This window comes from Sminthopsis crassicaudata, chromosome 4 (assembly GCF_048593235.1).
Source record: "Sminthopsis crassicaudata isolate SCR6 chromosome 4, ASM4859323v1, whole genome shotgun sequence".
NCBI lineage: Eukaryota > Metazoa > Chordata > Mammalia > Dasyuromorphia > Dasyuridae > Sminthopsis > Sminthopsis crassicaudata.
Window position 1 is genome coordinate 54,930,318 of NC_133620.1, and position 15,421 is coordinate 54,945,738.

The 15,421-nt window shown below is 38.7% G+C and overlaps 1 protein-coding gene across 1 annotated transcript in view; it reads left to right on the plus strand.

The window, feature by feature from the left end:
• Window positions 1–372: 372 nt before the first annotated feature.
• The window catches only part of STYXL2 (serine/threonine/tyrosine interacting like 2), a 36,746-nt gene continuing 21,697 nt past the window's right edge, over window positions 373–15,421 (plus strand). The window contains exons 1-2 of the mRNA XM_074266500.1: window positions 373–667; window positions 1,956–2,081. Coding sequence (XP_074122601.1) covers window positions 1,972–2,081 — 110 coding nt within the window. The 5' untranslated portion in view covers window positions 373–667; window positions 1,956–1,971. The remainder of the gene's footprint in view (window positions 668–1,955; window positions 2,082–15,421) is intronic.

The window sequence follows — 15,421 nt, forward strand, 5'->3', positions numbered from 1 at the left end:
TCCCCTGCCATTTTTCTTACAGCACAGTTTCTCCCTAGGTCACAGCCTCAGGTAATGATGATAGGAAGTCACTCATTTATCCTAAGAATAGTCCTGGGAACAGGACTATAAGTAACTTAACAGTGACAGTTTTTCTGTTTCTGGTTTTTCATAGTCTTTGATATCCTTTTCCTTCACCTTCTTGGCCCAGGAGGCAATCGACAGGGCTTTTAAGGATTGGGTTATCTTCTGGAAGATATTCTGGGAGGATTTGTAATTCTGGCTTCTAGGAAGGGAGAAAGAGGGTAGGATGGATGAAGAGGCAGTGCTGAAATAGCCCAGAAGAACGTTTGCTTTCCTCAGCTCTCCTGACAAAGAAATCAATTGTCAGTGGCAAAGGGATGAACCAGCAGGGAAAGAGTTAAGGCTGGACTTATCTGTCCAGCTCCATGGGAGGCTCTGAATTCCTGACTCCAATTGAACTGCCAGCCAGCCTAGGACACCTGCTAAATTTAGAGAGCTGTGAAGGGTTTCCAGTTGACAGTTGCCCTGCCTCTTGAAAAAGGCACTCTGGAGAGAGAGGTTCCACTCCCTCGCTCCAGCTCCTGATAGCTTTTTGCCAGCCTTCCTGGGGTCCCCCAACACCTGAATATATGCTTTCCAGATAGCAGAATTACCAAGAGTTCCGGTGAGTGATATTTTTGCTTCTTTCTTTGTCCTGTGCCTGTCCCGGGGCCCACAAGTCCGAGGGACAGAGGCCGCTTAGGCCCCAAGCGAACATTCCTGATGCCTGAGACCAGCTGTGGGGGATTTCAGATCCCTTTAATAGGCGGTGGGGGAGGGCCAGACTCCCTCAGCAAAATATTAATGTCGTCTGCCTGGGACCTGACGGACTGAGGTGAAAGAAAATCAGCCACTAGAGAAGCCGTCCTCTCTAAGATTTGTATCTAAATCAAAGGTGGTCAGTCCCGAAGGGACCCAGCAGCTCCAGACATTTTCCATTGGGCGTCTTGGGAGGTCTCATGGTCACTAACTTCCTTAGCTTTACAAAAAGTAAATGTACCTTCCTTCCTGGGGAAGGGGAACCACGTTGCTTTTCCTTAAATTGGGCTATCCTTAACCTCTCCATCCACAAAGGCCTGTGGGGCTCTAACGTTACTACTTCCTCTTGAGGCAAAAATGGTATTATGGAGAAATCATTCATTGATGTTGGAAAAATCAGTGCCTCAATTTCTCCATTTCTTAAGTGGGAATATTAGTACTGATATGAAATCCTATGTATAATAAACATGGCTTCAGTAAGAGGGTCTGGTCCAAACCCTAACGGTTCGTGGAATTTTCTTTCTTTGTTTCTTTCTTTCTTTCTTTGTTTCTTTGTTTCTTTCTTTCTTTGTTTCTTTCTTTCTTTGTTTCTTTCTTTCTTTCTTTCTTTCTTTTTTTTCTTTCTTTCTTTCTTTCTTTCTTTCTTTCTTTCTTTCTTTCTTTCTTTCTTTCTTTCTTTCTTTCTTTCTTTCTTTCTTTCTTTCTTTCCTTTCAAAACCTTGTGTTCCAAATTTCCCTCCCTTCCCCCCATCCTCTCCCCAGATGTGAAACATGTTAAAAATATGTTAAATCTAATATATGTATACATATTTTTACAATCATCTTGCTGCACAAGAAAAATCAGGTCAAAAAGGAAAAAAATGAAAAAGAAAACAAAATGTAAGTGAACAACAAAGAAAAGAGTGAAAATTCTATGTTGTGATCTACACTTAGTCCCCACAGTCCTCTCTCTGGGTATGATGGCTCTTTTCATCACAGAGTCATTGGGACTGGTCTGAATCATCTCATTGTTGAAATGAGCCACAGTGGGATTTTTTTCTTGTGTGACCATCTCACTCTTAGCCCTCCAGAGCTTAACTGCACTTTCTAATGTCCTTATGGTTGCTTTGTTTTTGTTGCTAACTCCCTAATGGTCCTTTTCCCCAATTCCCTAGAATTTAACAGGTTGTCATGGCGACCAGCAATGATCCAGAGGAGGAGCAGGTTGTTCCGGATACAGAAGATGGAGCTGACGTGAAGGCTGTGCAGGCCCACTATCTCCGAAGCCCTTCTCCCAGCCAGTGAGTGTACATTCAGTGTGGCTCAGTTACATGGGAGTAGACCAGGGACAGGAGGGCAAATGGCATCCTAATATCTCCTTCTGTGTCCACAAGTGAGGTCAGAGAATATTTATCCATACCCACTAAGGAGGAATGAAGATGGGGTACTGAGGGGGACATCAAGCAGGCTAGATTATAATATGTTGGAACTAAAAGCTGCCTATAGAATGAATATGACTCCATAAATAGTCCCTTTCTGAAATTCAAAAATAGTAGACAGTTCTACTACTAAGGATGGAATAGGGAGTCAGGACACCTGAATCCTAGTTTAATGAAAATTTCTGGTAAATTGCTTTTATATGAGTTTAGTATTTTGCATCTTGAAAATAATAAAGGGGAGTAGGAAATGAGAGAGGTGTTGGAAGCTCTGATTTCTAAGGTCCCATCTAGTTATAAATTTCTGGGATTCCAAAAAATCCCCAAAGTCATTTGGACAGGAACTCAGAGGTCCATCCTGCATTGTAGGAAGTCCCTCCAAAGCACCCAAAACAAGTGGTCATTGGGTTTCTACCTGAGAGCTTCCTGTAAATGCATTACTTCCTGGAGCAGCTTATTCATTTTTTTTGGAGACTTCCATTGAATGAATCAAATGCTATTCCTTCCATTAAGTCTAAATCTACCTTACTGTTGAAACTAAAGTTTCAAATAAACCTTTAATTTCTATCCAGTGCACCTAAGTTTAACCCCGTGGCACCAAAAGAGACAGCTCTAATTCTCTTTTCTGTGGGACAGTTTTAAAAATTCTTCAAGAAAGTGATCAGATCCCTTTAAGGTTTGTGTTCTCTGGGCTAAACATCCCGCTTTTCTATTCTCTCATGATTTTGGTTGTCCTCCTCTAACTAATCTATCTCATCCTAAAATATGACAAGACAAACCAGTACTTCAGATGTGGTCTGATTAGGGCAGAAAATATAGCCAGGGTGCCATTCCTCACATTATTAATGCAGCCTAAGATCATGTTCCTTTTCTTGGCTACCATATTACACTGTTCATTCACTAGTAGTTGTGGTCCACTAAAAGTCCCTGATCTTTTTCACATGAACTTACTCTGTGTCTTTTTTGTGATATGGATCTCTGTTACTGTGTTTTCCCCCAGAGGTATAATAACTGGGGGAAAATTTATTTAGGGGAAGAGGGAAGGGCAGGAACTATCTAAGACATGATCATTCTTTTGAATGACTGCATAGACTGAACACTGAAATCATGAAAATAGAGTTTGAGAAAAGATGCTGTAAGTAGATTTGAAGGGGCAGGTGTTGAAGAAGAGTTATTTGGCAGAGTGATATGGTGATCAAGAGTAGGATGAAGGGAACTTTAAAAAATAATATTTTATTTTTCCCCAATTGCATGTTAAAACAGTTTTTATGTTTTAAGTTCCAAATTCTACCCCTCCCTTCTTACAATGATAAGCAATCTAATACAGCTATCACCTGTGATCACATAAAATATTTCCATATTTGTCATTTTGTAGAAGCCTCAAACAAGAAAGAAATGAAGGAAGGAAGGAAGGAAGGAAGGAAGGAAGGAAGGAAGGAAGGAAGGAAGGAAGGAAGGAAGGAAGGAAGGAAGGAAGGAAGGAAGGAAGGAAGGGAGGGAGGGAGGGAGGGAGGGAGGGAGGGAGGGAGGGAGGGAGGGAGGGAGGGAGGGAGGAAGGAAGGAGAAGGAAGGAAGGAAGGGAGGGAGGAAAGGGGAAAGGAAAGGGGAAAGGAAAGGAAAGGGGAAAGGAAAAGAAAAAAGAGAGAATAATATGTTCAGATAATACCAGTTCTTTCTCTTGAAGCAGATGATATGTTTTATTATAAGTCAATTGCCTTGGATTGTTGCATTGCTGAGAATAGCTAAGTCATTCACAATTCTTTACATACATATTGTTACTATGTACAATGTCCTCCTGGTTCTGCTCATTTCATTCTGCTTCAGTTCACATATGTCCAGGTTTTTCTGAAATCAAGATCTGGGAACTTTAAAGGAAGAGAGGTCATTGCTGAGTGATGGGGATGAAGGGACAATTTGAGAGTGTCCACTGGGAAGGAGCAGGACTATTCCTCCTTCTGACCCTAGGTATCAAGGTATAAGAGAGGAAGATCGCCATTCTTGGACAGAGTATTCAAAAGCATGGAACCTCTTGGAGAAAGTTAGGTTTCAGAGAATACTAGAAGATAGAAATTATGTGAGAAAGGGGATTTAGGATAGTAGGATTATAGATTTAGGGCTAGATGGGGACCTTGGAAATCATCTGGTACATCAGTGTCAAACTCAGAAACAGAGACCACCAAACCATATATAATGATCCCTGCTTGTCACATTTTTTGGTACTAAATCACAACAGAGGAAGGTTCTGGAGGGTACAGAGAAAAGGGAGTGCAGAAGAAAGTTCCCTGGAGAGAACTAGGGCCAGGGGTAGAGTGGTACACAGGATTTTTGGACCTCTGCAGCCAAAAGTAAGCCACCTTTCCTTCAATTGCCTTCCCCATCCCTGACCCAGCCCCCTAAATATATTCCCACACTTGTCCCTTAAAATGAGTGTCTAGGCCAGGTGGCTCATGGGCTCTAAGGAGCAGTACACTGAAAACCTCTCAGGGTAGTCAGAGGTGGGGAAGGAATCATGATCTCCAGTGCATTGGCACTTGGGCACAACCCTAGTTGCCCTCTGCTAGTTCTGTCTCCACAGTATACAGCCCATACAAGTTGGGGGAATTATCTGGGTGCCTGCTGAAAGGTGAAGAAGGGAAGCTCCTGTCACAAGTACAAATAGTCCTTGGAACAAATGGATACTCAAGTGCCTTCTTTTAAAACCCACTTGTCCTAGATTAGAAGGGAAGTAACAAATTGGGAAAATATTTTTAAAAGTGAAGGTTCTGACAAAGGTCTCATTTCCAAAATATATAGAGAACTGACCCTGATTTATAGGAAACCAAACCATTCTCCAATTGATAAATGGTCAAGGGATATGAACAGACAATTCTCAGATGATGAAATTGAAACTATTTCCACTCATATGAAAAAGTGTTCCAAATCACTACTGATCAGAGAAATGCAAATTAAGACAACTCTGAGATACCACTACACACCTGTCAGATTGGCTAAAATGACAGGAACAAATAATGATGAATGTTGGAGGGGATGTGGGAAAACTGGGACACTAATACATTGTTGGTGAAGTTGTGAAAGAATCCAACCATTCTGGAGAGCAATTTGGAACTATGCCCAAAAAGTTGTCAAACTGCATACCCTTTGACCCAGCATTGCTGCTACTGGGCTTATATCCCAAAGAAATACTAAAGAGCGGAAAGGGACCTGTATGTGCCAAAATGTTTGTGGCAGCTCTTTTTGTTCTAGCTAGAAACTGGAAGTTGAATGGATGTCCATCAATTAGAGAATGGTTGGGTAAATTGTGGTATATGAAGGTTATGGAATATTATTATTCTGTAAGAAATGACCAGCAGGAGGAATACAGAGAGGCTTGGAGAGACTTAAATCAACTGTTGCTGAGTGAAGTGGGCGGAACCAGAAGATCACTGTACACTGCAACAACAATACTGTATGAGGATGTATTCTGATGGAAGTGGAAATCTTCAACATAAAGAAGAGCCAACTCACTTCCAGTTGATAAATGATGGACAGAAATAACTATACCCAGAGAAGGAACACTGGGAAGTGAATGTAAATTGTTAGCACTAATATCTGTCTGCCCAGGTTACTTATACCTTCGGAAGCTAATAATTAATGTGCAACAAGAAAAAGGTATTTACACACATATATTGTATCTAGGTTATACTGTAACACATGTAAAATGTATGGGATTGCCTGTCATCGGGGGGACGGAGTGGAGGAAGGGAGGGGATAATTTGGAAAAATGAATAAAAAAAAAACCCACTTGTCCTGGTGCCTGCTAGTAAAACTTATAGAACTGAGGGGGAATCTATTTCCTCCCCTCTTTCAGTGTGTGCTATTGCACAAGCAATAAGCTTCTGAGCATGGAAGCTCTGGGTTCCAATTTTGCCTCTGACACATAATGGCTGTGTGAGGTCTAGCTGAGTCCCTTTACCTCCCGGTGCTTCAGGTATCTCTTTAAGTTTATAATCTGCAAAGTTGTTGTCAGTCTGTATTGAGAGAAGGAAGATTTGGTGTTGGTTTGTTTGTTTTTTGGGGGGCAGTTCCCTACACCAAATAAAGTACAAGTGTAGACCTCAAGTTCCAAATTCTCTTCCTCTCTCCCTAAGATGATACATAATCTAAGTTTTACCTGTGCAATCAGGTAAAACCAGAAAGTGTGACCTGCTCTATCAGAACCAGGATTTGAACCTAGCCTCTCCCATTTTGAAGCTTTCTCTGACTGTTCTGCCAAAATCACAGACCTGTGTCCATGCCACTTATAGACACCCTTTGGGAAGTAGTTATTTGCAATTCCCAGGATCGACTGGGCTACAAACTCTCAAATATCTCTTCTCTCACCTCTGGCTGGTGCAGGAAATGATACCATTAGTTAGCAAGTCCAGCCTTTTATTCGGTCAGTGTTTTCTTTAAAAAACATGTTCCCAAGGGAGCTAACACATTAAATCCCGAGGATCTTCGTGTGAATCACTATATCATCACAATTTCTTCCTGATGGGCACCCATTAGCCTGAGTCATTGCATCGAATGTGGGATCAGAGAACTCGAAGCCAGCTTGGGAGGGAGAAAGAGGGGGTCGATAGCTGAGAAAGCAGAAAGGGTGAAGGAGGCGAGCGCTGCTTATTTAACAATCTGTCTAGAGGTCGCTCTGTAGGAGTGTTTTGAGATATTCCCTTTTCTAGGGTATTTTACAAAGCAAGCCTTTGGGCCACTCAATTAGAACACCCTCATTCCCCTTTCCAACTTTCCTTGGCACAGCTAGGCACAAATCTTAGTTTGATAGACCCAGATGATGATGGGGGGGGGGACGGAAGGAGGGAGAAGGAGAAGAAAAAGAAGAAGGAAAAGGAAGAAGAGGAGGAAGAGGAGGAGAAGTAGAAGGTGAAAAAAAGAAGGAGGAGAAGAAGGAGGAAAGAGGAGAAAGAGGAAAAGGAAAAGGAGGAGAAAGAGAAGGAGGAGGAGGAAAAGGAGAAGGAGGAGAAAGAGGAGGAGGAGGAGGAAAAGGAGAAGGAGGAGAAGAAGGAGGAGGAGGAAAAGGAGGAGGAAAAGGAAGAAGAGGAGAAGGAGAAGGAAGAGGAGAAGAAGGAGGAAAGAGGAGGAAAAGGAGGAGGAGGAAGAGAAGGAGAAGTAGAAGCTGAAAAAAAGGAGGAGGAGAAGGGGAAGGAGGAGAGGGATAAGAAGAAAGAAGAGAAGAAAAGAAGAGAAATGAAGAGAAGAAAAAAAGAAAAAGAAGAAGAGAAGAGAAGAAAAAGAAGAAGAAAAGAATAAAGAAGAAGATGATACAGATAACAACTATTATGTTAAGGCTCTTTAAGTATAGTAATTCATTTAACAACTCTCGGAAACAGGTACTATTATTATCCCTATTTTACAGACAAGAAAATTAAAAAGGAAGGCAGAGAGACTTGTTCAGAGTCCCAAAACTACAGGATTTGAATCCAGGTCTTCCTGACTCCAAATATAAGGTACCATTGTACCAAAATACAATATCTTCAGTGTTTTCTAAAAATGTGACCTCCCTTCAAAAACTCCCTTTTCTAAATATTCTCTAGAAACATCTAGAGACAAATAAAATCCTGAGCCTGGAAAAAGGAATCTGCATTTAAATTTGGCCTAAACAAGTAATTACTTAACCTCTGTTTGCCTCAGTTTCCTCAACTGCAAAATGGGGATAAGAATAGCACCTACGTAAAAGTATAGTTGCAAGGATCAAATGAACTAATATTTATAAAAGCACTTAGTACAGTCCCTGGAGCATAGTAGTTATTCCATTTCTTTATTGTTTTCTGTTGCTTTGAACACTGGGTTCTCAACTCTAGAAATTTGTCTTATAATATTGACAATAAATATGTTGATCTTACAATAATTTATAATAATATATTTTGTTTTTACATCTTAAATTTTATTTACAATAACAAAGGTGCTGCTATGAATATTTTGGCATATGGAACATTTTGTTCTGACTTTGACATCCTTGGGATATATATATATATATATATATATATATACTGAGCTCTGTATGAAAGGATATTTATGCTTTAGTTACTTTCCTAACATAATTTTAATTTGCTTTCCATAAAGGTTGTATTATTTCACACTCTACCAATTGTATAGTAGTGTACCTGTCTCTCTACAATCCCTCCAATATTGACTATTTTTTATCTTTTGTCAACTGTACCATTTTGCTGAGTATGAGGCAAAACTTCAGAGTTGTTTTGATACATATTTCTTTTATTATTAGTGTTTTGGAGTAATCTTTCATATAAGTATCAATAGTCTGCATTCTCCTTTTGAGAAGTTTTTGTTCATGTCCTTTCACAATTTACCCACTGGAGAATGGTCCTTGGTCTAGTATATCTATATTTCTAATATATCAGACCCTTAAGGTTATTTAATGCAAAGAATTTTCCTCAATTTCTTTTTACTCTAGGGGCATTGACTTTATTCATGTAAAAATCTTTTAATTTCATGAAAGTTTTTTTTTTTTTCATTTTCTGTGATTACCTCTACTGCTAACCCATTTTGGAACAGCATTATGAGAATGAAAACAAAGTATGGAAGCCTTATTTCCATGCTTCTTTTCATGGTGACCTTTTTAGGATCCCAAAGATCCTAGAATCACTTCCTACATCATAGGATAATTGTGAAGTTCAAATAATATAATTGGCAAATTTTATGGTGCCTAATAAAGCACTATAAGTAGTTAATTTGGGGGTTATAATGGTCCTTTGAGAGGTCATTTAGTTCATTCCCTCACCGTCAGGTAGAGACATTCAAGTTATCTCAGACAATAGAGGACCTATAATATTTTAAAAAGATCTTCAGAGAAAGATCCTACAACCAATATCTTTCAGTGACTTACAATGTTAAGAAATTCTTCTTTTTATCTAACATAAGTCCTTCACGCTGCAGTTTAAACCCATTTCCTCTTATTCTGTTTTCAGTGGAGATTAAAACCAGCTGGTCATTGCCCTCTGTCTGAGAGCCTTTCCTCTACTTGAAGACTTATTAAATCTCCCACTAGCCTTCTCTTGTCCAGGCTGAATGATTCCTTTCCCCTTACTCTTGCTTCATGGGTCTTATTTCCGAACTCTTTAATCATCTTTATGCCTTTTAGAACTCTGAACCATTTCCAACTTCTCTACATTTATCTTTAGTTGGAAAGGATTCAAGTAAAGGGTCATCAGATCACAGCTGAAGGATAATAGGAGGTTTATCTCACTTCTCTTTTTTGTACACCCCAATATTGTGGATGCTTTTAAAATATAAAATTATAAAACCCTGCTGACTTTGGCTTCTGGATATTTTTCTGTGTAGCAAACTTCTATAGCAAAAAAAATTTATATTATCCCAACTCCCACTCTCACTTAAAATGACAAGTTGCATTTCCAGAATTTGACTGTTTGATTCCTTCAGGGTTCTAAAGCTTAACCTTAAGGGTTTGGAGGGGTTTTTTGTGGTAGAGCCCATGAGCCCCCACCGTGAAGCCAAGATTATCAATGTCAGCCAAACTACTTTTAGTAGAGGGTATTTTCTAAAGTGGCATAGTAAAAACAATTGGTATAAAACAATCTCCCCAAAGTCTGTGAGACTTTTATCGAAAATCTAGAGGAAAATAGGCTCAGTCTTATAGCACATGTGTCAAAGAGTAACCAATAGTGCTAGGGGATCTTTTTGGTTGGAGTCTGTAGGAATACTCTCCATCCTCCCCTTCAGGGCTCTTTGTAGAGCCTTGAATCTGTGTCCAGTCTGATTTTGGCACCCAATGCATATATCTCCTTCAGCTACTAGAACCCTGATGACACGAGGTCCCGAATTCTTCAGATCTCCAAAGTCCCTAAGATTGAGACCAGGCTCTGGGTCTTCCCATCTCTCCCAATCAATTTCTTGCCAGGGGTTTAGCTGAAACTCTCCTCTATACTTCCAGGCATTGAAATCTCTGATTCCAATCAGCTTGATGGTTTTATACAGGATGCAGAAGGCATGCCCAAGTCCCTTAGCCAATGTTAACAGACTTCCTGTTCAACTAGGGAGACATCCAGCTCTATTCATGTCTGATGAATAATTGAGATGTATTTTTCACCAGACAAATGTATAGCTCTTATCACTGATTTTAAATGAGGTTTGGTGATTTGATTGATTTACTTAATGGACCTCCCCTCTTACATCTACATAGATAGTCCCCCTCCCCTCCAAGGTGCTACCAGCACATCCTTTCTCAATCTTATTCTCTTGGTTCCTGACAGTTTCTCTGATTTATAATGGCCAGTTCCAAGTCTGCCTTCTAAAGTGCTGGCACCCACTTCTCCTGCATACTTCCCCCTGATGTCTTTATCCTAAAAGAGCACATCCTGTAATCCAGTTTCCTGGATCCACAGCTTCCTTTAAGAAAGAGAGAGGAGGAGCACCTAGATGGTGCAGTGGAGTTAGGAGGACTTGATTGAGATCAAATCCAGCTTCAGGTACTTGATGCTTCCTAGCTGTGTGATCCTGGAAAAATCACTTCACCCTGAATGTCTTACCCCACCCCCCCAAAAAAACCAACCAAAAGTAATAGGGCTTTGTACACCGCTTTTCTCAACTCAAACTGAGTTAAAGAGGAGGAAAAAAAACCCAAATGTTAAATAGATCTGAGAGCTAAAAGGGCCCTTGAAGGCCATTTATTTTCCAGGTGAGAAAAATTCACAAAGAGATGAGGTCACTTGCCCAGGTTCACATAACTGACATTTATTTGGTGTTTTGTATTTTTCAAAGAATTTTGCTTATATCACGTGGACCTCACAGCAACCTCTTGAGAAAGGTGCTATAGATAATTATTATCCTTACCTTACAGATAAGGATGACTTGTCCACGGTCTTCCAATTAGGAAGTCTTCTTTATTCCAAATCTACCCCTCCACCTCATAACTTTCGGAATCCATGGCTGCTCTGATCCCTCAAGTGAGACAGTTATTAACACTTCCCACTTGCCATCCTTTGAGCTGTTTACTTGATCTGACTCACTTGAAATTTTACTCTTAGAATTCTACTCTGTTTTTCACCTTGTTCAAATGAAGCTAACTCTAAAAGTCAGCTATTGCAGTCCTTCATTAATACCTTTATGTGAATAAAGGATGTCTCATTATGGCTTGGAGAGGAACAAAAGCAGTGCCCACTGAGCATTACTTCTAGCGGCTGGCATTGCAAAGGCTTTGAGTATGGTTGGGACAACAAGCAGACTGAGTCTGCTTTCTTAAGGCCAATTTAATTAAGTATTACAAAGGCTCCAGGAGATTAGGTAATTGCTTAGCCTTGGAGATCCATGAAGAAAAAAAAAAAAATATATATATATATATATAAAGCCCTGTTTGGGGGGGGGGGTCTGCTCTAGTGTTGATAGAGTAGGAGAAAAGTGGGCAGAGACTGCTAAGAATCACATCATTTCTAGGTTGTCTATAAATTTTATACTATTAATGATTTATACTATAAATTAGCTACACCTATAACTATTGGCACTCTAAATGTGAACTCTTTTCTCAAGGACCAAAGAATTTTCTTGCTCCTGGAACAACTAAATTGCATTAGTCTTGATGTTCTTGCTGTAAATGAAACCAGGAGACAGGAGGAAATTGCAGATAAAAGCAAAGATGAGCCACAGATTATCCTTGCAGAACCAAATAAGGTAGTTGGCAGAAGGGATTTTATCATGTGCTCAAAGGCAACAAGAAACGTTATTTCATGGAGTATTTGGTCATCTCTTATTGCACTTTCATTACAAGTATTTGCAAAAAATACTCCCCAAGGGGCAGTGAGTGGTGCAGTGGATAGAACACCAGCCCTGAAGTCAGGAGGACCTGAGTTTAAATCTGATCTCAGACATTTAACACTTCCTAGCTGTGTGACCTTGGGCATGTCACTTAACTTCTATTGCTTCAGCAAAAAAATAAAATAATAATAATAATAAAGTACTCCCCATGAGAATAACTGTAGTTTATATCCCAGCAATTGTTACAGGGAATTAAGAAGAAGAAGAATTCTATGAAGAACTTGATAAAATTCTCAAGATTAAATCCAAAGGAGTGAGTGAGCTTGGAGTTGGGATTAAACAGGTTCAAAGTCTGCCTTCCGCACATATTGGCAAGTCACTGATTTATCAGTGCATTCAGGCAGTTCTCTAAAACTCTGAGCTGCTGAGGAGTTGCTAATCTGTATGGATAGAGGAAGTTTCCAAACAAGAGACTGATGAAATCTAGGCTCAATCAAGCAATCAATAAATATTTATACTCCATAACAGATACTGTCGGGTAGGCACAAAAAAAGACAAAAGTAAAGCAGGCTTTGCTCTCAGGGATCTTACCTTTTAAGAGGGGAGACTGACTATAGATACTTGTATAGATTTATACAAAACAGAAAGGAGCTAATCTTTATGGGGGCATCTGGAATTAGAGTAGGATGGTCCTCATGAAGAAAAAGATGGCACCTGAGTTGAAATTTTTTTCCTCAATAGCATTTTATCTTTCCAATTACATGTAAAGATAATTTTCAATATTCATTTTAAATTAAGATTTTAAATTACAAATTTGTTCTGCTTCCCTCCCTCATCTCCCATCTCCCCAAGACAGAAAGCAATCTGATATAGGTTATATATGTGTAACTATTTTAAATACTTTTCTATATTTGTCATGTAATAAAAGGAATATCAGAACAAAAGGGAAAAACACAAGAAAAAATCAATCAAACAAACAAACAAAAAAAGGTGAAAATAGTATGCTTCCATGTTTAACCTATATTGGTTTTCTTACTATCTTGCTGTGAGGGAGAAAGAAAAAACTTGGAATACAAGGTTTTGCAAAGGTAAATGTTAAAAACTATCTTCTCATGTATTTGGAAAAATAAAATACTATTTTAAAAAATATTATGCTTCAATCTGCATTCATTCTCCATAGTTCTTTCTCTGGATGTAGATGGCATTGTCCATCCCGAGTCTATTGAAATTATTTTGTGTCACCACACTGTTATAAAGAGCTAAATCTATCATAGTTGATCATCACATAATCTTGCTGTTACTGTGTACAATGTTCTGGTCTGCTGAGCTGAAAATTGAAGACCCTGTCCTTGCCTCTCCCTATTAGCTTCTCCCCCAGAATTTGATACCAGGTGACTTCAAAGCAAAGGTAGAATTGGGCAAAAATTGTGAAAAATAAGTTGAAAAATAGGGTTTAGGAATGAGGTTTGGGCCACATAGATTACTCAGAAGCTTCAGTATACACTGAGGGGGTAACTTAATTTTGAAGTTGCTGAAAAGATCTATTCTTAAGGTATATGAAGAAAGAAAAAAATACCAAAGCCATGAAAAAAATCTTGGATCTCACTTTTACCAAGAAAAGAGAGGTCAGCATTCCTTACTGAGTCATATTGATAGAAAATACATTTAGTAAGAGTTTACTTTATGACAGACTTGATACTAATAATTGGGACAGAAATACAAGTAAGTCAGCAAGTCTCATCCTGAAGGAGTGTGTATTGTAATTTGTTATTGAGCCATTTTAGTCATATCTGACTCTTCATGACCCCATTTACTAGAGGTAATAGGAAACCACTAGATTTTCAGTGTAGCAATATGATTGGCTGAAATATGTAGAGAATAATATAAGTGCCTGGACTTTTGTTGCTTGCCTATAAGAAAAAGTATTTGGTTTAGCAGAGCAAAATGCTGCTTTAAAGGCTCCCCTCCAATAAGGAGTCTTCCAAGAATATGTCAAAATTACACAAAATTACTTGAAGGATATATTCAACAATCCCCTGTTTTTAGGCTCAAAAGGCTATAAAAATGTGCATACCCTTTGAGCCAGCTCTCTATTGAACATCCCAAAGAGATTACAGAAGAGGGAAAAGGGCCCACATGCAAAAATGTTTGTAGCAGCACTTTTGCAGTGGCAAGGAACTGGAAACTGAGTTTCCATAAGTTGGGAAATGGTTGAATAAGTTATGGTATATGAATGTAATGGAATATTATTGTTCTATAAGAAATGATAAGTAGGTTGATTTCCGAAGTCTTTAGAAAGACTTACAAGGACTATTATACAATAACAACATAATGCGATAATCAATGTGATGGACTTGGCTCTTTTTCAACTAAGCAGTGATTCAAGGCAATTCCAATAGACCTGGGATAGAAAATGCCATCTGCCTTCAGAGAAAGAACTATGGAGAATGAATGCAGATTGAAGCATAATATTTTTTAAATAGTATTTTATTTTTTCAAATGGAAAAATCTCTGGAGAATGTGGATCAAAATGGGGATCAAAACAAAATATTTTCATCTTTGTTGTTGTTTGTTTGCATGCTTTTTTTTCTTTCCCATGTTTTTTCCCTTTTGATCTGTTTTTTCTTGTACAACATGAAATATGTTTAAAAGAATTACACATATTTAATCTAAATCAAATTGCTTGCTGTCTTGCTGAGTTCAGTCTGGCCTCAGATACTTACTAGCTGTATGATCTTGGGCAATTCACTTAATCTTGCCTCAGTTTCCTCATCTGTAAAATGAGCTAGAGAAGGAAATGGCAAACCATTCCAGTATCTTTGCCAAGAAAATCCCATGACTGAAGAGCAACAAAAACATAGTACACAAGAAAAAAGTAGATGAAGAATATTTACCAGAGGGTCTCAACCTGGGGTCTGTGAATTTTAAAAATACATATATTTTGATAACTATTTCAATATAACTGATTTTCTTTGTGATTATTTTATTCTACGTAAATTAAAACATTATTTTGAGGAGGGGCCCATAGACTTTGTCCAACTGCCAAGAGTGTCCTTGGCACATACACATACACACACACACATATTGGATAAGAATGTTTAGCCTAAATTATGATTTGCAGTGCAATGAACAACCTTTAGAGCTTGTCCCTGAAACAAAGGCCTACCTTTCTCTCTCTCTTTTTTTTTAAATTATTTTTTTATTTTATAATTATAAATTTTTTTGGACAGTATATATGCATGAGTAATTTTTTTTATAACATTATCCCTTTTATTCATTTTTCCAAATTATCTCCTCCCTCCCTCTACTCCCTCCCCTAGATGACAGGCAATCCCATACATTTTACATGTGTTACGGCCTACCTTTCTCATATCGATAGTCTTCCAATGTTATTATTTGTCTCTGGATTATAGAATACATAGGGCTCAAGAAATTAAACAGGA